Source organism: Typopeltis vanoorti, chromosome 19, assembly GCF_054136105.1.
Source record: "Typopeltis vanoorti isolate ZY-2024b chromosome 19, IOZ_Tvanoo_1.0, whole genome shotgun sequence".
In the NCBI taxonomy this organism is placed as follows: domain Eukaryota; kingdom Metazoa; phylum Arthropoda; class Arachnida; order Uropygi; family Thelyphonidae; genus Typopeltis; species Typopeltis vanoorti.
In genome coordinates this window covers 84,867,753-84,892,668 of record NC_143567.1, presented here as the reverse complement: position 1 = coordinate 84,892,668, position 24,916 = coordinate 84,867,753, and the positions used below count along the sequence as shown (strand labels likewise).

Below are 24,916 nucleotides of genomic sequence, written 5' to 3'. Positions count from 1 at the left end.
AAAGTTAGTAAATAAATAAACATCACGTGTTAGGAAGCACGAGAATCTTACCTCCACCGTTCGCTAAATCAAAAAACACTTTTTTTGCAATACAACAGGCGACCTTCTCATACAAATCGGTTTATGTTCTTGTTTATACAACCATATTCTTACAAGTATTGTTAAGAGTTTCATACTTACGAGTATTCTTATTTCCTTTGACCTGTGTATACCAAACTAATTAATTTCCATGCCTATAATTAAGCTATATCTACACAATAACAAAAATTCGTTTGCTCTCAACTAAAAACAACTTGAAATAATACTTCTGTGAGGTTATCTTCATAAGAAGTACATTAGCGAATGGTCCGTTACTAAGTGCTAATATATTTGACTTCACTTCTGATATATTACCACTTCGTGCCATGCGTACCATCTCGAAGAGTATAATATTAACAGTTTATTATGAAGCATTACACTTAAGAGAAACCTTAAGTCACTCGAAAAGGTTCTAATCCGTCTCCAGATCATCCGAAATGAATTTTGGAACTCGGATTGTTCCCCTCTACCACAGCAGCTCGTAATAGTTTAGTAGACAGGAAAAAAAATTAAACCACCGAAACGATATTTCCCAATTCTGGATAGTGCTGCCATCTATCAACAACAAGATGAACCTGACTGATACACGAAATAAGTGCGTGCGGAATCACAAACGATGCCGTAGAACTAATTTGGTGTTCACCCAATTCATTTTATTAATTTTGCGAAATGGACAATTTTTAGCTGACCCTAGTTGGATGCTAATCCAAAGAATCTAGTCCTATACTTTATATTTTTGTGAATTTTTCAATGTAGCTCCAACCAAAAAAAATTTATTTGTAAACCTATAGTTCATTAGCACTGCAGGTGGGTTCAGAATCTTTTATTTATCTTATATATATATATATATCATCTGATCCAGAAACTTTGCTTCAGAAATAAAAGAGAAAACTTTTCAAATTTTTTCTGAACTTCCAATAAGAGGAATAGTGTTTCTACACCTATTAATTAAATTCATCTCTTATATATAAGAAAACAAAGTTCAGAACTTTGTTTTTTCATACATAAGAGATGTATTAATTTCTGCATTTGCATTAATTTTATTCTTAGTTAGATAAAACTCCTCAAGTTTTAGTGATATAATCTCTTTCCCTTCCTTTCCTCTCTTAAAATCTCTCTCCATTTCCAGAATGATTTCATCCCATATCCTAAATAATTCGATGTTATATTGGAATCTCCAGAGTAACCCTGAGTGGGATGAACAGGTACTCGTGCATCTCTAGATATCCTTTTATTGTTTTTACTTCCATATCAGAAAGAGAGAGAGAGATAAGTACTCTTTTTTCCTCCTTCTCTCTCGTATTTTGCGACTCAAAAGTCTGCTTCTATTAATCAATGTGAAATCAGGATGAGTTCTTTTAAATATATAAATAGCAATAGTTTATCGATCAAAAATCGCTAAACTAACAACAATTGGTCGATCAAAATCAATTAAAACTTAGAAATTCGGGGATAACAGAAGAGATTAGCCAAATGAACTCCATCAAAGCTACACCACTGGTCATTTTGTTTATGCTGTTCATTGCTACATATCGGGACGAGAAGACTAGAAGCTTATCCACATCATCATCATCATCATCATCGTTAAAGTTGCTTGCTGTCTGATGCTGCTTCACCATTCTTTGAAATTCCTCTCTGTTCATTGCCACTTGACTCAAATTCAGCACACACACTCTCTTTCACATCATCTACCCACTCTCGCCTTGGCCGTCCTCTTCTGTTTATACTATCCATTGTACCAAGAATTGTCCAATGGATAACAGATTTTTTTTATCTGTTATCCATTCTGCAGAGATGTCCAAAATACTTTAGTTTCTTGCGAATTATTTTCTACGTTAGATTCTCCGAAGAAATAATGTTCTTCATATCTTCATTTGTGTTAGCGTTTTACACTTATCGTATTCGTAGAATCCTTCTGTAACATTTTCTTTAGAAAGCCAATATTCGATTCATTGACCATTACTTGTCTCACAACAACAGAGAGCGCTTGCGAATAGGCATGTTTCCAGCAGTCTCGGCTCTATGAGAAGGCTCACTGATTTACCTTTCTATATCTTGTTCACTGCCTCTAGGTTTACTCTCGCTTTTGTTATACAAGACCTCATCTCTTTTTTTGCAGTCCAAATGCGCGTCATGTTGCTCTATAGGTAAGTGAGGTTCCTAATTTCTTCCAAATCTTATTTGTTGTCTTTTATTTGCTTTTTTATCCCCTTCTTTTCTATGCTAGGGGCACTTTTAGCATAAATATATGGATTATTCCTGTGATTAAATATTAAAACATAAATGATGTATATTCAGCCATATGTTTAAAAACGTGATAACATGAAAGATGTTCGCCTTAGGGAAGTCTGCGCGGTTAGCCTAGTGGCTATGCGCTTCGCAACCATATGCCTGGGGAAGGAGTGTCCTAGGTCCGATTCCCGTCGACGACGTGAGGAGCTTGAGGATCTTCCTCCCATAGCCAAGTTAGCGGGTTTTGAGCAGCAGGGCTTTTCCCCAGTTTATCTGGGGTTTTTCATTCCCCAAGCAGACAAACCGGTCCTGTACATACACACACGGATACAGTCAGGAATACTTAAGACAATTCCTCCAGCTTAATTGCCAGCTATGCCGGTCCCGAGCCGGATAAAAATAGAGAGGATTGAGGTGGTGCCGTTCCTTCCCGTAAAAAGGGGCTCACTGCTGTTGAATCACCATACGAAATGAATGAACCTTAGGGAAGATCTTCGTGTTCTTGGCTTGTTGATTTTTAAATTTTTGAGACATAATTTCGATAGAATAACTTTGGTAGATACACTCAATGGACAGAACATTAGTGATGCCCACCTAATAGCGTGTCAGTCACCAGTAGCGATTTCAGTTTTACTGGTTTCGTTTTTTATTGTTTGGGTTCTTTGTTCTTTTTATTGCTTAGATATTCGGGAATGGGTACGTGACAGTCGTGAGAATGTTCTTGTAGCCGCAACCATAGCGATATGATCGTCGAGCCTGTGTAAGTGAGTTTCCAGAGGAAATTGGATACCACAATGTGGTATTCCAATATTTCCATGTGGTCATTGGATCTGATACATATTGATTCTCCAATACACGAAACATCATCCACAAATCGGCCATAAAAAGTAATGCCGGGTAGGTAGAATTTAATTAGTCAGACTGTAGATATGAACAAAAAAATAGTTCTTCAAATTGTCCGCTAATATTCTGATCCATCGAGAGTTCAGATATTTGGATATCAATGTTACATTTAGAAACGTTGGCTGAGATTATTAACTTTATGAGGGTTTAAAATATCATTAGGGGTTTATTTTCTACGTAAGTCTCAAGTATGTTCTTCTAATGTCTTGGAGACTTCAACATTGGTATGTAGAGCCGTCGCATCAAGCGAAGTTACGATATCATTTTGGAGTAAAGTTAGGGGTGTTTTTAATCATAAATGTACGTGTGGTTAATAATGATTTAAGTACTTTTGTTACGAATTTTGACAGGGATGATATGGTGGTATCTTTATATGAAATTGTGGAATGTATTGGGTAACCTACTTTTGGTGACCTTTGACTTGTCGAAAATATATATGGAGGGCGAGTGGTTCAGGATATTTTTTTTCCAATATTGCTTTATTTATCTTATTTTTTTAATCTGTTTTATGAGGTTGGAAGTAGAGTCGTTAGGAATTTTTGGTAGGTATTTTAATTATTCAGAATTTCTATAATTTTATTATGATAATCGGTTTTATAATGACCACCATATCAACTTTGTTTTCTTTAGCAATCATAATGTCCGGTTTCTTTTATAGCCATAACAAAGCTTTCTGCAGATTACGGGAGAGGTTAGACCGTATTTTATTATTATTTTATTATTTATTATTATTATTTTTTTTATTATTTACTATTATTTATTTTATGAAATATAGCTTCTTTAGTGGGGTCCGTTTTTAGTTTTACTTGGATTGCGATGACAATATCTTTGATGGGTACGAATCGTGGGGATATTGCAAAATTCATACAAGTTCATTATGTCACACATTATGTATTCCTCTGTGGTTTTTTTTTTAACTTTCCTTTATATTTTTATCTTTATTTTATTCCCTTCTGATAAAAAAATGTCCATGCTTTTTAATCTAATTTGAGGTTTTAAATTCCTCTCGTAATTTATTATTATTTTAACAGTTAGGAGTTTAACTCTCCATTCTCCTACTTATGAGTATTATAAGAAAGAGGGAGGTTGGCAACTACTACTCTTCATGTTCTTAGTTCTTCCATCTGATGACCATGACCATGTCCATTTCCTGTAATCTTTAGAAAAACCACCAATGATAAATTCAGTTAGACCACATTCTAATCTATTCATTTTTTATTAAGGTGTCCAATTTGCCTCTATCTCTTTCTCTCTTTATTATTCAGTACGATTTTTTTAATAATATTTAGATAGAGTTTATTATTTGCATTAATAATAATAATAATAATAATAATAAAAGTTGGAAAAATGAATAAACATTGTTTATTAAGCAAAAATATATAATATAAATTAAGCAAAAATATATAAAACATTTATAAAGCTTAAAACATTTACGTTTTTCTTGATAAATTCTTATTATTTTATATGATTAACAGTTTGTGCGAGAGACAGAGAGAGAAAGAAATCGGTTCCCTTTTCCTTTAAAAGAAACGTTTTTTCGTAAGATTCATCTGAGTACTTAATATTTTCGGTAGATGGAGGCACTTTGCACGCGTTTCATTTATCACACATAAAACTGTTATTTCTGATACATCATTTTGACTGGTACTGTCATTGTTTGACTTAAAAAAAATTATGATAAGCATTAAGTAATAAATAATCTCATTATTATGACAATAATATAATTTATGTGTCATAAAATATCTTGTGGATGCCAAATTTATAACCGTTTATTATCAAAACTCCTCATCGAGCAAATACATGAGCACATGTTTACATTTTTATTAAATTACAGAATTATAGAACCCTAATGCTTATTTAGAATACTTTTATAACAGTTTACACAACAATAGTCGAGAAAGAACATATTTCAGCATTCAGTGCAAATAATTTGCTATACAAATAACAGGTGGCACCACCTGCTGCGTCAATAATAAAATCAACTGGAATACCAAATATGTTTTACTGCTACTCTGGAGGTTTGTAGAAAATTAACATCGCATCCATCATTGCTGACAGCATTTTGTTCAGAGTCATCTACTGGAGTGAGTGTGCATTAACACATTAATATACATTAGTGGAGTTAGTTGTGTGTTAGATTTCAAGTTTTATAAGTGTAGCGTTTATATTTTTATATGAGTGAACGATTTAATAAAATTACTAAACTGTTCTTTATATTCTTTGTGCATTTATTATTCTGCATATTTCTGTCAGATCTGCTAATAAATTCAATCATTTAATGGCTGTATTTTACAACTTTTTCTGTCTGAGTTTCCTACTTTTGTTTTCAGTTCTTACACCTTCAGTTTTTTTAATGCCTTCATCTGAATGGATTTATTCGTTCATTTATTTAATTTTTGTAGTTTCCTATTTTTTTTTCTGCTGACAACCCCACTGAAGATTCTGATTTTTTGTTTCTTTACTTATATTCTTATTTTTTCCTGATAAAGACTGTTAATAAAGATATTGGTAATTTTAATTTTAATTTCTCCAGTCTCTCCTTGTTCTCTGCTTATTATATAATTGGTATTGGCGTACTATTTCAAATTATTTCTGATTGTCTTATTGTTAATAAGAAAAATATCAAAGTTATTAAGCCTTTTAACTCTATTCTAATTCTTAATTAAATCAATAAAACACATGCAAAGATGTATCTTGTATTACTTCTCTCTCTCTGTCTGTCTGTCTGTCTCTCTCTCTCTCTCTCTCTCTCTCTCTCTCTCTCTCTCTCTCTCCTATTTGATATACACTGATTGAAAAGACGTCAACGGATATAATATTGTGAGGAACAATCAGCCATGGCACCCACCTTAATAAGATGTCGGACCTTATTTCGCTCAGATAACTGAGCAATCCTACGAAGCACACTTTCCAGAAGCGTACGGCAACGATCAAAAGGAACTTTGGACCATTCTTCCTGTATTCATGTAATGAAGTACTGTACTTCTATGGGGTGGACGCCCCTTGACCTTATCGACGCTCTAGTTCATCCCACAGATAGTCAATAGGGTTGAGATCAGGGCTCTGTGGAGGACAGTCAAGGGTGGTGACGTTCCTGTCCACAAATCACTCAGGTACAGCATGTTTTACAGACGGTGCATTGCCTTCCTGAAAGAGAGACAATGGTCAGTTCCATATGAACACCACAAAGGAGGAAGCATTGCATTGTCCAGAATGTTCAGATACCTCTCAGAGTTCGTGGTACTACAAACAGATCCTAGGCCAAACCAGGAAAATCTACCATCACACGGCCATCTCTGAATTTCATAGTTTGGGTTACGCAGTCTGGAAATAGGGGTTCACCGGGCATCTGACACATCCATTCATCTTCAGGCTAGTGGGTGTAGCGTGATTCGTTGCTCCATAACACAGTTTTAGAAGTTTCCACTGTAAACGTATCACTGAAGGCCACTCTGCATGTTGGTTCGGGTAATGAGGAGGCTTGCATATTCGTTCCTACCATGGAAACCCACGTTGTGAGCCTCGTTTCTGAATGCTTTTCTGCAGATTCGTGTTCCACTCGATGGCGGGAATTCCGCATTCAACGTGTCGCTCGACGAATGGAGGTTTTTATATATTATCCTTCGTAGTCCGTACGGCCACGTTCTGTGAGTGTGGTGGGTCGTCCACTGTGAGTAGAGCTTGCATTTGACTCCTTACGCTTCCATCTGAGTATGGTATCATTGATTGTTGACCTGGGATGGCCTAATTTTTCAACAATTTGCCGAACAGATAGGCTTGCAACATAGCATCCAACAATGTCTAATTCAAACTCTATCACTTCCCTTGTCACGTCCATTTCACTATATATATATATTTTTTTCATCCAGCAGGACGTAAGTCGATACATTAAATCAACAGAGTTATATGGGTTGTTACTGCCACTATAAAGCAGAAGAATAATCACCCAAATCTTCCTCCACAATCACATCTTCATTACCTTCCCCGTGTGAACGATCAGGCTGTGGCTCTTCTGGTGTAACCTTTGTTTTTTTGATGAAAATGTCCAATGTGCTTTGCTTATTCCCCTTTTTTCTTTTCACCATGAATTTGTTCATAGCAAGCAAACACATCATGTACTCTCCTTTCTACTAGTAATAGGGTTCAATATTGGGGTCCATGTCTTCAGCCATTTTGAGAACATCGCTAACTCCAAAGAACATTTTTACAAGACTTTTCATTGTAAATTGTTCAACTACCTCTTCCTGTTTCTCTTTTCCCTCTTCCTTGTCTCGTTGTTTCTCTTTTGCAACAGTCGTTCCTCCAGTTCGACAAATTCTTCTTTGGTCAATTCTTCACCGGCATTTTCTATGAGTTGAACAATGTCGTCGTCATTCACTTCGATTCAGATTGTTTGCTAGGCCCACTGTTCGGAACTAACTTCCAAAATCATGCACAAACCTTTTTTAATGTCTTTTTCCATATGCCACTCATACATTGAGTGGTCATTTCGTCCCAAGCCACAGCAATATTTTAATAGCATGATAAATACTGATTGTTTTCCAGAATTGCATGAGAGTCTGGTCATTTTCTTCAGTAGCAGAAATGGCTCGTGAAAAAATTCTCCGTAGATAATAAGCCTTAAACTCTGCAAGAACTCCCTGATCCATCGGTTGGATCAATGAAGTAGAGTTTTGGAGGGAGAAATATGACCTTCAACTTGGTAAAGATCACCGCTATAAGACGGATTATCTGGTGCATTATGTAGAATTAATAAAATTTTAAATTCTACATTTTCTTTCCCACAATAGCTTTTTATTTCACTCGTAATCAACAGATTAAGTTGATTAAAGCATCTTCAAACAATTTTTGAGTCATCCACGACTTCTTATTGCTCCATTAATGAACTGGAAGAGTATGCTTCCTAATGTTTTTGAGATTCGTGAATTCTTATTGTGCCATATTAGAAATGGTTTCAGTTTATATCCAGCCACATTACCCGTAACAGAATCGTAATACAGGCATTACGACCTTTGAAACCAGGAATAGATTTTAGCTTTTTGTGGATGAATGTCCGCTCGGGTATTTTTTTTCCGAAAAAAGGATGTCTCATCCATATTAAATATTTGTTGTGGTAAATAATTTTTCTCCGTAATAATTTTATCTAATTTCTCCACAAACTCTTTGGCAGCCTTCTCAGTACTTGCAGATTCCAATACATTTTCACATTGAATCTCATGAACAAACCGGAAGAAGCGTTGAATTCGTAGTCATAATTGGGTCCTGCTTTCTCCTTCAACATGTTGAAGAGACTTAGTGCCTTAGCGGTTATGGTCACAGTGCTAAGGGGAGGGGGTAGGGTATGCGCTTTTGGTTCAGGTCCTCTGACCACGATGCAAGTAGCTTTTCCTTATCACCGATAGGACCATGTTATTGCTTCGTCATTATCGTCGATTTAATGGAAGCAGATCCTTTCACAGCCTCTACGATTTTATCCTTATTTTTCAAAATGGTCGTCACTGTAGAATGAGACCATCCGAAGTCATGTGCGTAAGGTATAAATATATATATATATATATATATATATATATATATATATATATATATATAAATTTTTTGAAGATCTGCAAAATGTAATTGACAAAAATAAATATATAAGAATATGAAATAATAATTAGAGACGGAAAAATTCAAGAATTATCCAAGATATAATTGAAATAATAATAAAATATAATATATCTTTGTACGAATAATGAATTAAGAATAAGTAATACATTCTTTGGTCATAAAATGCATCATAAATAACATGCAAAAATACAAGAAGATAAATATCTTTGATTATATTATAACCAATAGAGAAATTATACCAGAAAAAATATTGAAATAAGAATTGTAACATATATATTATACTACTAGTGTTGGTGAGTGGCGGAAGATGGCGTTGACGTATTTGCGGTTCGTTGTAGTTGATTGAGTGGTGGAGAAAGAGAGTTGTAGAGTAGGTGTCCTCCCTCGATGAGTCTTTGGACTCCCTGGAGGTGTCACGTAATAATAATAATAATAATAATAATAATAATAATAATAATAATAATAATAATAATAATAACATCGCCAAGTGAACCATAAATTAGTACTTCGAAAGATTACGTTCGAGTTACGTCCTTTCGAAGCAACATGAATATATATATATGTGTATGTGTGTGTGTGTGTATTCAGCTATTCTTTACTGAATAAGTAAAGCCATCTCTAAAAATTAGGACGTTCCCTAGACCACTCCATAGTGGCCGAAAGACCGTCGAACTCAGCGTTAGCTCCACTCATTGACGGCCTCCCCACACCACCGAGCAGAACCGTTCATATTCCAGGGAAAAGCATCCAACGACACAGCCCCTCACCGACCATGCCGGAGAACACCCTCCACAGAGAATCAAATTGCTCTCTCAGGACAAACCCCACGAAATCTAAGCCCACTCACCGGGAGCAACATTTCGGAATAAACCTGTCGCCTCGTACGACATGCATGGGCTACAGTGAGGCTATTCTTATCCCGGCTACCACACCACGCACCATTAATTTGCGCCAAGGTTAATCAGTGTATATGAGTTTATGTAAAACACAAAATGGTGTTCATTATAGTTAAGTAGATAAAGCAGTTATTTTTTTTTAATTATTCTGTTGCGTTTGAGAAGCATATTATATTTTAAAACAAAATCCAGAAAATCATTTTTTTTTGTTTATAATAATATTATTGTATGAGATTCAAAAAAGGTCTGAGGACATATAATAACTGGTAAGATAGTCATGAAACACTGTGAGATTTTCTATTTTTAAATTCTTAAAATTAACCACAGCAATAAATTTTATTAAAAGACGTAGAATAAATATTTATCAACGACAATACTTTCAAAACTTTCAGTTAGAGGAGCAAAAATTATTTGCTTTTGCTTTAAAATAATAATGGATATTATATTATATTTTCTTTAAATATTTGTCACAAATTAAAAAAGAAAGAGCAACTAATACACCTTTGTATTCATGTGACTCTCGCCCATGAAGATTGCAAGCCGTTCGTTAATATCATGGATAATTAAGAATATTTTCTGTTTTTTATTATTAAAACATATTAATATAGTATATATTTTTATGCATAATCTACAAATCTGTTTAAGAAATCAAAATATACATTTTTTTTTTACTTTTAAAAATTTCTAATAAATAGGACGGTATTCTTACACCAGATAATTAAATTCATCTTCCATTTATAGATCATCACAAACATCGATAGCTAACATATAGGATAAGTGAAAAAAATCCTTTTTAGGACTTCCAGGGTAACAAATGGCAATGCTGTAGCCAATGAAGTTTTAACTGAGGCTCGGCTATTGCTGTTATCCAGCCATGACTAGAGCTTTTTTAGCTCAGTAACACTCCATCCACACAAATTTAATTCATTCAGATGACGGGATAAAGAGTCAAGGACTCAGTCCATCGCCCAGTTCTTATTTAATTCATTCAGATGACGGGATAAAGAGTCAAGGACTCAGTCCATCGCCCAGTTCTTATAAGAATAAGCTAATATATAGATGGAATGGAATCAATCGACCGTGAGATGCGGTGATTGATTCATTCAATCCAATACCCTTGGAGGGTAATGGATGGCAATGCTGTAGTCAATGAAGTTCTAACTGAGGCTTGGCTATTGCTGTTATTCTCCTGCCATGATCAGAGCTTTAATTGCTCAATAACACCTTATCCCTATACTGTCTTCTACTGATAACGGGGAAGATGAAAAGCATTCTTGCTTCGCCACTTTAAACCAGTCCTTATAAGGATAAGCTAATATATATAAATATAAAGAGAGAGAGGGAGTTAATCGACCGTGAGATGCGGTGATTAATACCCTTGGAGTGTAATGGATGGCAATGCTGTAGCCTATGAAGTTCTAACTGAGGCTCGGCTATTGCTGTTACCCTCCTGCAATGATCAGAGCTTTAATAACGCAATAACACCTTATACCTACACTGTCCTCTACAGATAACGGGGAAGATGAAAAACATTCTTGCTTCGCCCCTTTAAGCTAGCCCTTATAAGGACTATAAGCTAAATATAATACAATATAATATAACAGAAGTGAATAATCGACCGTGAGATGCGGTGATTGATACCCTTGGAGAGTAATAGATGGCAACGCTGTAGCCAATGAGGCTCGGCTATTGCTGTTACCCTCCTGCCATGATCAGAGCTTTAATTTAATAGCTCAATAACACATTATCCCTACAGTGTCCTCTACAGATAACAGGGAAGATGAAAAGCATTCTTGCTTCGCCCCTTTAAGCCAGTCCTTATAAGGATAAGCTAAATATCTCGGTGGTTATCGACTGTGAGATGCGTTGATTAATACCCTTGAAGGGTAATGGATGGCAATGCTGTAGCCAATGAAGTTCTAACTTAGGCTCGGATATTGCTGTTACCCTATTGCCATGATCAGAGCTTTAATAGCTCAATAACACCTTATCCCTACACTGTCCTCTACAGATAACGGGGAGGATGAAAGGCATTCTTGCTTCTCCCCTTTAAGCCAGTCCTTATAAGGATAAGCTAAATATCTCGGTGTACTGCTAGATAGAAAACTAACCTTCAGCACGCATACAAAATCCGCATGTGCAAAGGCATCAAAATTCATCACTCAGCTCCATCCTGTTATCAATAGAAACAGCAAACTTGACATTAAAATGAAATTGCTCCTCTACCACTTGATGATTCGTCCCATTATCAGTTATGCATCTCCCGCCTGGAGCCATACTTCAAGCTCAAATATCCTTAAACTGCAAAACAAATGCTTACGCATGATCTTAAATGCACCATGGTACATTAGAAATGTTCATCTTCATCGAGACACAAATGTCCCTTATGTCTACTCCTTCCTGCAATCTCTAGCAGTAAAGTACTTCTCGAAATCGTCCTCACACCCAAATGAATTAGTTCAACAAGCAGCAAATTATGACGAATTGGAATTATGCAAATATAGACGACCCAAGGCCATTCTAGTTCCTTTTCAGGACCTATAACTTGCCGAACTCGGGCTGAGCACGCAGCTCATAAATTTTTCCTGGACAGTAACCTTATCATATATCAGAGATTAAAAGCATTATGCTTCACACTTAAAGACAATAAAGTTCTAGCTAAATCATCAAAGTTTTTCCTGAAAACGTCCATACACCCCAACCACGTCCTACTGCTTGTTGATCTAGTTCAGCAAGGAGTAGCCTACGAGGCAACGGATATATTCAAACATAAAAGACCAAGAGCCATTTTTGCTTACAGAAGCGATGCATAATGTCCATGTCCATCCAGGGCGAGCAAACTGCTCATAAAATTCTGCCCTCACTGTAGCCTTAACAGATAGCAGGAATATGAAAAGCATCTTGCTTCACCCTTAAAGACATTAATGTTAATTGTCAGCTAAATCATTTCCCGTGTGGTGGCAGTGATACGAATACCTCCACTGCGGCCCATGGATGTCGTACGAGGCGACTAAAATGGGTACTCAGGGAGGGTAATGGATGGCAATGCTGTAGCCAAGGAACTTCTAACTGAGGTTCGGCTGTTGCTGTTACCCTCCTGCCATGATAAGAGCTTTAATAGCTCAATAACACCCTATCCTTACATTGTCCTATACAGATAACGGGGAAGATGAAAAGCATTCTTGCTTCGCCGATCTAGTCGAAAAAAAAAGTGAAATCATGGAGGTCTTACCCCGTGTGGTGGCCAGGATAGGAATACCCCACTGTATCCCATGCATGTCGTACGAAGCAACTAAAATGGGCACCCAGGAAGCTAATGGATTATAATGCTGTGGCCAATGAAGTTCTAACTGAGGCTCGAATATTGCTGTTACCCTCCTGCCATGACCAGAACTTATATAGCCCTATATTACCCTATCCATACATTTTCTTTACAGATAACGGGGAATATGAAAACCATTTTTGTTTCACCCATCTAGCCAAAAAAAAAAAAAAAAAGTTAAATCCTGGATGGAGCTCGAAATCTGCAGCTTAATTGCTTGGTTAAGAAGGCCAGCATTTATTTATTTTGTCTTTGTAACGATTTTGTGCGCTAATTGCATTTCTGTGTAGGTACACAGCTTATACTGAATGGCAATATCACCTACGTTGTTTCTATAAGTCCTTGCTTCTCGTCCTCTTCAGAGTTTGATGGTTTTGTGTGTGTGTGTGAGTGGGCAGCCATTCATTTTACTAGCTCTGAAGGTGAATCATTCCATCAAACAATTGGAAATCAAAGACTCTCTTACGAATAGTGACTGTCAACCGCAATACTACAAACTAGATTTTAAAAAATAATATAATAAATAAATTTATTTATTTACTCTTTGATAGCTAATTATGACTGTAACTCTCGTAACTACATTATCTGCATTATTTTGTTTCGTAATTTAGTGTTTCCTGCTTCCTGATAACTTTCGTTTCTCTGTTGATTAATTTTCTCCTTCTTGCTCTGAGTGGATTTTAACCATGTTCTCTGAAGGTACTATCTAAACCCGTCTATCGTGTGAAAAAAGTGAACAAATTGTACTATTAATTCGTAAAAGCTTTAAATATTGGTAGAATATATCTGATAAAAAAACGAAAATTTCGGCATAAGCTTCATATCACACTATTTAAAATGCACAAATGTCAGAGTTCATAAACTGTCTTTTATTAGCACGTAAGATTCAGACGGATAATGAGGCTTAGAAGAGTTACGTCGTCATATATGAAGTATTTGATGGCATTTCCTATAATTGGGTAATTTGAAAACGGTTTCGAATACAAATAATAGTTTTTTCTTTCGGATAAGGCAGCAATTTTCGTGTGGCAACCGTTGAAGTAAGAGTGTAGAGTAAAGCTTACTGTAAATTAAGAAAACTGCTACAGAAATGAACCAAGAACTAAAAGTAGTTTACGGCGATGATTGTCTTAGCCGTGCATAGGTTCCGCTAGTTTCAACGTTTAAAAAGAGGATGGAATCCCTGGATGAACTACGCTGTGGACGACCAGTTTTTGGACGGACAAATGAAAATGTGGTGAAAGCTAGGGAAATTGTTGCCCATGACAGGCGAATAACCACTAGGCTACTCGCTGTACATCTTGGCGTCGGTAAGGAAAGGCCAGATTAAACATAGAAAGAGATTTGCACAAGAGGAAGATTTGGTCGAGGTTTGTGACGCACTCGTTAGCACACGAACAGAAAGAGCATCAGGTTGCATGTTGTCAGAATTTCATCCGTGCAGTTGATCAAGATCGTGATGTGTTCCAAAGAATTGTCACCGATGATGAAAGTTGGGGTTTCCAGTTTAATCCCGAAACGAAACGCCAGAGCATGGAATGGCGTAGAACATCTTCTCTCCGGCTGAAGAAAGTCAGGTTCCAAAACTCACGTGTCAAGATAATGGTTATTGTGTTTTTCGACGCTGCTGGAACTGTCCACCGCGAATTTGTCCTGAGGACCCCACAGTGAACGGTAAGTATTATTTAGGAGTAATGTCTGTTCTACGACAATGCACCCGAGCAGTATGCGCTGCCTGTGCAGTAGTTTCTGGCTTCGAAAGCGATCCATGTAAGTGAACACCCTCCCCCATTCGTCACATTTGGTTCCTGAAGACTTTTCCTCTTCTCAAAGATGAAGTGTGCCTTCAAAGGGAAGCGCTTCACCGACATTGAGGAAAACACCGTACGACAGATGCAAAGTTGTGTGGAGTTGGAGGAAGGTTATTATTTTGAACTCGTGTAATTGACAATTCCAAATATAGTTCTTTGTTTTGATATAATAATTTTGTCTCATTACTTAACAAGCACACTATCTTTACCTCTAAGCTTATGGTTATTTATTTTATGGTTTAAATTAATAAATGCTAAGTGGTGAACGTATACGCTCTCAACTAAAAGACTGCGGGTTCGAATTCCGCAGTGGGAAACAACAACGCTATTGATAAGATGAGATGAGTGAAGCGTACGCTTTTCATATTCCCCTTTATCTGTGGAGAAAGAAACACTGTTATGAGTAGTTTGTGACGTTTAAGCTCGGCCTTTGATGCAATCACCGAATAGTAGAATGACCTTTGGTTTCTTATGCTTGTAGTGGTCATATTCATTGTAGTCTGCAGTTTGTTGGATCACTTGATTTGGGTGCGTGGTCGCATTTGAAAAGCGCTTTACCGCTAGAGAATGAAGTAATGAGAAGGTGAACCATGGAGCACCTAGTATCACCCGCAAGCATCTGTTTTACGCTGAGTCTTAATACGTTAGATTTCGAAGTATGGCTCCAAGCTGGAGAGTCGTAAACAATTATAGTTCGTATCACTATATGATAGAGTAATGGTTTATTTCTCATACGAGGGGGGGGGGTACAGAAAGTAAGTTCTGATGGGCTGTCAGAGAAACAAAAATATACTTACAAAACATTTTTATTGGAAATTAAAGTAGACATCTTTCAATAATTTTCTACATAATTTCCGCCATTGTTCAGGCACTTATCAAAACGGGGCACCAAGAGTTGTATATCTTCGTCATAAAAGGTTGCCGCCTGTGATGCAAACCACATATTGACTGCTTCTTTGACCTCGTCGTCGGCCTGAAACCGACGGCCACCAAGGAAAGATTTCAGATGTTTGAACAGGTGAAAGTCGCTTGGCGCAAGGTCAGGACTATATGGGCGATGATGGAATTGTTCCGGGCCGAAGGTGGCGAGAAGTTGTTGTGTTACGCCGGCCGTGTGTGGTCGGGCATTAGGCGTTAGTCCAAATCGTCAGTCACTAAAGATGGTTGCCCACTCCGTTCATCATCGTGCACACCTGTCCTTCCTTCATTAAAAAGTCTTACCCATCGATTTTACATGCGGCGGTCGATTCCATTTTCTTAGACATTATAAACACACACACACACACACACACACACACACACACACACACACACACACACACACACACACACACACACACACACACACACACACACACACACACACACACACACACACACACACCAAGCGTACGCACTGCGAGAATGTCTGAAAATAGCCAACGCCTTGCTAACGAATCAACAAACTCAGCACGCATGCGCACCATTGCAATCGCAGCGCTGCAGTGAAAATATTTAAAAACGGAACTGACTTTCTGGACGTCCCTCGTATTTAGTTTGCTACTACCGTTAATCACGGGGTAAAGTTGAGCGATTGCTTTGAATACTTTCGTGCAGACGAGATTGTCATTATTAGTGGATGGTAGTGCTTTGTCCAATTGTATATCTAGGTATTTTGTTTCTGTTTGCTATGGACTTATTATTAAACAATAACTGAATATCTTCTTTGGGGGTTGTTGCTAGTCTTTTGGTAAAGAACTTGAAGCTTCATTAACTTGAAGCTTCCAATCAGAGATCCATTTTTACAAAGTGGAGATGCTAACTTGTCGGCAGTGGGCATGGATGTTTGTGATTCTATTTAGATGGGAGATGAATTTCTTCGCTCGGTGTGAGATCATCGCCCGCATACTGGAGGCTTGAAGTGGCTTGATGATTTCCATATTCCGTTTCTAGAGCAGTTTTACATAATTTACATTTTTACATAATCCGTCTCCGGATTATGTAAACATAATAATAAATAAATAATAATCCTCTCTCTGTAGTAATGTATTATTAATTTACGACGTCTTGTGAGTGGGAGTCCCATAAAAAAATCAAATAATAAAGATTGAAATAATCATTTATGGTTTACATAAATAAATAAATACTTATTGTATAAATAAACATAAATAAATGTTTTTTGTTTATTTAAACAGTAGCTAAGACTGTACTTCTCCACATCCGATAACCTTTCAGTGGGATTTCTCCAGGAAATACATTATCGAACAATAATTATACGGACACTTTAAAAATTTACAATTGATACCAGTAAGCTAGCCCTAATATCGGATACGTCCACCTTTGCTTTTGATCACCTCCTACACCCTTTGACGGAGGCTTTCCATCAATGTGCGGAAGAACTTAGTGCTGTTTGGTGGAGGGATTTATCTCCATTTCTCCATCAAAGCAACACTGAGTTCAATCGCTCCTCCAGTTCGTCCCACAGGTGTTCCATGGGGTTGAGGTCAAAACTCTGTGCAGGCCAGGGCAGTCGTTTAACACCCATCTCTTCATACCATTCCATAACAACCGCAGTTTTGTGGCATTGTCTTCTTGATAAGAACATGGGTCCATTCCAAAAAAAACTCCACAGTGTAAGCAGCACCTGATTATCCAGAATATCAAGGTACTGAGCTGCCTTCACGGAACCACAGACAACGACCAGCGGTCCCACTCCAAACCAGCTGAATGCACCCCACACAATTACTCCACCACCAGCAAACTTTACTGTGGGTACCACACACAGTGGTAACAAGCGTTCATCAGGCTACCTCCACACCCGCACCCTGCCATCTGACTGGAAACAGGTGAACCTTGATTCATTCCATTGGTCAATTGTCCGATTCACACGCTCTTTGCACCATGCCAGACGAGCCGCCTTGTTCATTGTTGTTGTGATGTTCGGCTTTAACGTGAAACCCAGTAAATGGATTTCATTTCGTAAAGTATTAGAGCTCACCATGGTTTTACTGGCGCTATGGAACTCATCATGGATGGTCCGTGCAGATTGTATTCAGTTTTTGCTTGCCACCTATTCACCACCCTCCTTCCTTGTCAGTCATTTTCAGCGACTGTCCTGGGTGTTTTCCTGCAGTAGTGATGCAAGAACGGCCCCATTTATTGATCACATCCAACCGTTGATTTTGAATTCTCCAGTTGAGCGGCAATGGCACTCATGGACATGCCACCAATGTGACAGCCCACAATGACGCCTCTCTTGAAGTCACACATTTCACCTCGTTTTTTCATACCATATGTATTCAATTGCTACTACGATGAAATACTGCTTCCTACTATCTCTACACCGGTTTTTACGTTATTAACAAGCCTGGAAGTTTCTACAACTTCAAACAACAGGGGTGTTTCAACAATTATTGGTAGAGGATGTATAACCGGGAAACTAGATTACCTCCACAGCTATACAAATATCTACCTGAACAACGAATTACTGAGTTGAAAATTGATATGGTATGAAGGGCTAATATAATAACGGGAAAAGTTTGGCTATTAAAACTAAGCTCATTGTTTTACACCATTGTTTCTGTCAGATTCTTGCGAAACACGAAGCAATAATGTATTACGTTAATGCAGATTATGCTATTTTAGTGCTTCTAGTTGGTAAAAATAAATCTACGCTAACAGAGCATAAGAGAAGATGTTAGAGGACGTGCTCCATTAGGGATGGATCACATTTCTCATTAATTAACTTACTTTTGCGCTACTAAGTGATGAGTGAGTAGTCAAATGATATACCTTATGGACAAACAGCACATAAAGAGTTTAAGTGGGTTACCTAAATAAAGAATCCATTAAAAGAGTATGTAACAGGTTGATGCATGCTCTCTCTCTTTCTTTCTCGCACTCACCCATACACACAGCTCTCTTGTATCCACATCGAAAATTGTTGCACTCTCGTGCTACTGAATACCTCGGGCATTATTCATCACAACTACTGCAGAACAACTGATGTATCACTGTTGATAATTACTGCTTTATAAAATGTATTTTTGGCATTCGATTATTAATATTGTAGTAGTATTCAGCTGGGAAATAAAAGAAGATACATGGCGATCCAAATTAAAGTATCTCTGTTTAAGGCCTGTGGCGTGCCATCAAGTGATCCAAATGCTACGAAACAAGGAATACATTGGGCGGCATAGTGAAGTGATTGCTGAGAAAAAGTTCCAACATTCACCACCAGGGCTTTGTAAACACCAAATACATGGATATATACATGGATATACGTATACATAAAGAATGCAAAAATTGAAAGAGTTTACCGAAAACCAAAACATTATCCCATGCCCATGCTATTATAATTAATTGTTTGAATATAATAAATGGTGCAAAAATTATTAATATATTTTATAGCAGAATACTTTCTATTTAATTTGAATTTCTTCTTTTTTCTTTTTTTATATTTTAATTACTAGTGTTTTATATATGTTTCATGTTTGTAATAAAGGCCTCAATATCATCCTATTACTGTTTACAAATCAATAAATGACTGAATAATTATATGACGTCATTCTTCTACAAAGACTAAATCTGTGTTGTTATACAGCGAGAGGTCAAAGGTTCTATAAGAGAAAGCAAACTTAAATTATGAAATTCAGGAACGAACTAATAAAATTGAATACTAAAAAGAGTGATGAATAGCAAAAATTCAAATCTTTCAGTGTGTGTGTGTGTTGCTTTAAAGAATTTTGAGTAGTTCATAATGGAATTAAAAATATTTCGTCTTATAATAACTTCCTGAAGGATTATATTTATTCAATTAGATAAGGTAGGCTTCTTATTTCTTCTCATTTCCTGACAGCCTTTTTACAGCTTTGAAATTAATATTTTGTTTATCTGTTCCCAAACAAATTCTCGCACGTACACATCAAGGAAAGGTATGTATTCACCTAAATATCTACGAATGCATATAAATTATATTAGAAATGTGTTAGTCAGAAAACAATGCTATTTATCATTTATTATTATTATTTATCGCGAAACAAGATGTCATTCACATGTATGATTTGATAATCTTGAATTATTGCACAACAATTCACTGTATATAAGAAAATCACGATTCAGTTGTTGAATCGGGATTCAACAACTGAATCGTGAGTTTCTTAGATGCAGAAAAAGTTAAATGTACCGATAAACTAACTCACCTTTATTCGAGTGAAAAAATCACGTGAAAAGTACAAATGTATTTTAGTTAATTCTTGAATTTTCCTTCTTACTCTCAAAATATTTGTCTAGAAATTATTACTGATGAAAGTACATAATTTGTTTACTTCTGTTTTTAAGAAAATATGAGAAAAATATTAAGTAGTAACTCGTAATACAATAAAAATCTCCAACACCGTTTAGACTTTTTAATAAAGAATTAAGAGATTGTGCGCTACCAGAATGCAAGACTGTTTCTACCTGAGTTTGTACTCCACTGTTTTGTTTACTGCAGTGAAAAGACAAATAAGGGCTCAATGAAACTTCTCCACTGCATTCTTTCACGTAATAGTAAACAAACTAATAATAATAATAAAATAATAAAATCCAATTATCTCATGTGATCTCTAAAATCGATATTTCAGTGTGACCGTTCTAATTGCGTGTATATTTAACCATGGGAAATAAGTTTGTTTCCGGGTATTCAGATTGGATTTTATATGCAATTTTCGTATGGGTGATGCAGAATACGTTTGAAGGATGCGATGTATTCCTGTTCATATTAATTTGGTTTTGTCAGTCTGTTTTCGTTTCATATACAGGGTGATCAAAATTAAAGTATCTCTGTGTAGAATGTTTCGAAGCGCCATTGAGTGATCCAAATGCTGCGAAAATTTTAAAAGAATGCACACATTGTGCGTAATGCAGAAGCGATATCTGAGAAGAAGAAAAAAATTCACCTGGTGGTGAATTTTGGATTCACCACCAGGGGCACTGTATGATGTAACGAATGTAATTGTAGTATTATTCAAATTAAGTGGATATTGAATCCAACATTATTTCATAGCCGAATATAGAAACTACAAGGGTTTCATGCCGAATATAGAGACTATATAAGTTTCAGCGGATAGGTCGAAACCGGTCTGGGTAGTGACCTCCCCCCATAATGTATAACATCATACATCTCCTAGGAGATGTGTTTTACATTATGGGAAAATACGAAGGATAGTGATCAGCGCTTGCTCCACCTTTACTACGAGTTGCCCTGTCATGAAAGGTTGGCATACGCTTGTATCCGCCGAAACTTATATAGTCTCTATATTCGGCATGAAACTCTTATAGTTTCTATGTTCGGTTATGAAATAATGTTGGATTCAATATCCGCTTAATCTGAATAATTTTGCATTGCCGGAGTGAAGCTTTTTGGCTCTCTTTTTCAGTAATTGTAGTAATTTTTCTCTGTGTGTAAAAACACACAAACATAACTAACGCATTTTATTCACTTCTATTATGCATTCATTGGCTGTGCTATTCAATGTACGCCCTTCCCTGTATGGCACAAACTTTGCACAGTGTGTTAAACGGCAGAACGCAGCAGGTCGGGGGTGAGGTTGCGCACATGCTGTCTTATGCAGTCTTTCAGCGTTGGCAAGTATCCATGTATCAAGATAATCCGTGTCTTTGAGAAATCCGCAGAGCCAGAATTTACAGGGGGTCAGATATGGTGAACGAGGCTACCTTGCAGCGGGAAACGTACAGCTGATTACTCTGGTTTCCGTGAAATGTTCTCATAACCTCCTGTACGGATCGACCGATGAAAATGACTGAATCCATGCACAGGCTGCTGTAGTTGTGGCACAACAAAATTGTTTCTCATATCGCCATTCCTCTCGGAAATAACTGAGCAGGTCACAGGACCCATCTGGCGAATGCCCTTAAAGAAGAATGGTGCGACGATAAACAAAGCTGTGAACCCACACCAGACGGTAACTTCCAGTGAATGCAAAGGAATTTGTTGGATTGCATGCGGGTTTTGCTTAGCCCATACCCGGAAATCGTGGTTATTCACAGCTCCCTTCAGGTAAAATTGAGCCTCATCTCCCTACAAAAATCATCCACGGCCATGCTGAGTAAGGAATCTTAAAACTAACTTCAATCGACTTTCAAAGTCCTGCGGTTGCATCTCCTGGGTCAAGGTTATCTTCAATGAGTAGAAATGCAGAATCTTCCTTAGAATTTTCCAGACAGTTTTGTAAGGCACATCCATGTGTCTTGACACAGCACGTGTACTGCAGGAACCAACGCTATTATTCATGGTCTGCTCCACAACGACAGTAGCAACTTCATTCAGTTCATGTGAACTCATTACTTTGCGACCTCTGCCGGTTCTAACTCCCAACAATCCCTCCTTTTCTTCAAAACGACTAATGATTCATCTCAGAACACATGGAGATAGCAGACCTCCTTGACATTTATTCAGGCATCGAAATTCGCGGAGTGCAGCAAAAGCATTGCAATTGTTTAGGTAATTCAGCTTCACGAGCAAAGCACGTTGGGACAAAGTTAGTGCCATCACTGTGGACGGTATTAAGAACTATAATGAAGGGGAAAAATCCGTTGTGTATCTTTATGAACCTTACTGGCATCTGCTGAGTAGCGTGATATGTACATTCCATGCATTTGGTGTGTATATAGCGCCCTGGTGGTGAATGTTTGAACTTTCTTTCAACAATCACTTCCCCATGCCGCCCAAAGTTTTCCTTGTTTCGTAGCATTTGGATCACTTGATGGCACTCCACAGGCTTTAAACAGAGATACTTTAATTTGAGCGCCATGTATCTTCTTTTATTTCCCAGTTGAATACTCCTATAACATTAATAATCGCATGCCAAAAAATACATTTTATAAAGCAGTAATCATCAACAGTGATACATCAGTTGTTCTACACTTGTTGCGATGAATAATGCCCGAGGTATTCAGTAGCACGAGAGAGCTACAATTTACGATGTGGATTCAAGTGAGCTGTGTGTATGGGTGCGTGCGAGAAAGAGGGAGAGATAGTGAGAGACAGAGAGAGAGAGAGAGAGAGAGCATACATCAACCTGTTACTTACATACACTTTCACTGGATTCTTTATTTAGGTAACACACTTAAACTCTTTATGTGCTGTTTGTCCATAAGGTATATCACTTGACTACTCACTCATCACTTAGTAGCGCGTAAGTAACTTAATTAATGTAAAATGTGATCCATCCCTAATGGAACACGTCCTCTAACATCTTCTCTTATGCTCTGTTAGCGTAGATTTATCTTTACCAACTAGAAGCACATGAAAATAGCATAATCTGTATTAACGTAATACATTATTGCTTCGTTTTTCGCTAGACTCTGACAGAAACAATGGTGTAAAACAATGAGCTTAGTTTTAATAGCCAAACTTTTCCCGTTGTTATATTAGCCCTTCATACCATGTCAATTTTCAACTCAGTAATTCGTTGTTCATGTTGATATTTGTATAGCTGTGGGGGGGTGTTATTTGAAGTTGTAGAAACTTCCAGGCTTGTTAATAACGTAAAAACCGGTGTAGAGATAGTGGGAAGCAGTATTTCATCGTAGTAGCAGTTGAATACATGTGGTTGCTTTTCCCTGGAATATGAACGGTTCTGCTCGGTAGTGTGGGGAGGCCGTCACTGAGTGGAGCCAACGCTGAGTTGGATAGTCTTTCGGCCACTACGGAGTGGTCTATGGATCGTCCTAATTTTTAGAGATGGCTTGACTTATTCAGTAGCCCATGCATGTCGTACGAGGCGACTTAAATGGGTACCCAGGGAGGGTAATGGATAGCAAATGAAGTTCTAACTGAGGCTCGGCTGTTGCTGTTACCTTCCTGCCATGATCAGAGCCTATAGTGCTATGTTACCCTATCTATACATTTTCTTTACAAATAACGGGGAATATGAAAAGCATTTTCATATTCCCCTTTTCATCTAGAGAAAAAAAAAGGGGGAAAAAAGATAAATGGTGTTGTTATCTTTCTTTATCTGTAAATACAGATTTAAGAACTCTATCTCAGCTTCAAACAGGGATTTCATGAAGAGGCCACAACACACTTAGGTGAGACATTAACTGAAACAGTAAAAGGGGTGTGTGTGTTTGCGATCTATCTCAGCACAGCGCGCTGTTTGCAGACTACTTTTAATTCATAAGGTCCATGTACGATGTCTGCAGGAGAGGCATTTTGATTATTTCTGTGACATTGAAAACTTTACCAGAAGCTTCCTTTTACAAAGCTTCTGGTGTTTCGGAGAACACTGTGCGAGGGGCTGGTGGAAATCCTTGTTTTCTTCAGTCTATTCTAGGCGGATTCTCAATGTACAAAAAGATGTTGCAAGACATCTAGTCTCTATAGACTAGACGTTTGGAGGTAGAACCATCCGCTTCCTCACTGTCTCTGATCCTAATAAAACTCACCTTCACGTCCCGAAAATCCTATTTCGACAGTTCAATATATCATCGCGGGATACCGGTAGCTTTAGGGAACTGCAACTCTGTTATGATAATGTTGACATCTAGAGGGATGATAATCCAGGCGAGTCGGTACCACATGGTCACGTGAAGAAGTCTCAACGAGACTCGACATTTCCAGAAACCTAGAGCTATGAGTTGTTACAGAAAAGCATATAGCGGTTGGCAGTTCACTAACAGACCATAAAATGGTTCTTTAACTATCGAACTACCCGAGATCCTTGATACAGCCAAAGGACTTGGGAAACATCCTCCAATCTTCCCGAAGATGTATAACGAGGATTTACAACTGCTACGCGACAAATGGAAGCACGCACACTGGGATCAGGAGGCATGAGCCACCTTAGAAAACGAGGTTAAACAGTTTTTTTTAGAATTCCTCGAGGGAAAGGGCTTATATACAAAAGAAAACAATGAGAGATAATACAGAGAATTAGGGTGGTACCATGCGAACCCAAAGAAACTGTATTCCCAGTGATTCCCTAATTAAAGACGTGAAAATCGAGTCAGAGGTATATCGGCCAAAAAAAAAAAAAAAAAAAGTCAACAAGCTCGATTTCCGCGCCAGGCTGTTTTTCCGTTAT

The 24,916-nt window shown here is 37.3% G+C and overlaps 1 protein-coding gene across 1 annotated transcript in view; it reads right to left on the bottom strand.

Moving 5' to 3' along the window:
- The window catches only part of LOC150096309 (uncharacterized), a 60,613-nt gene extending 35,946 nt beyond the window's left edge, over positions 1 to 24,667 (bottom strand). The window contains exon 1 of the mRNA XM_090409029.1: positions 24,545 to 24,667. Coding sequence (XP_090265155.1) covers positions 24,545 to 24,667 — 123 coding nt within the window. The remainder of the gene's footprint in view (positions 1 to 24,544) is intronic.
- Positions 24,668 to 24,916: the final 249 nt, after the last annotated feature.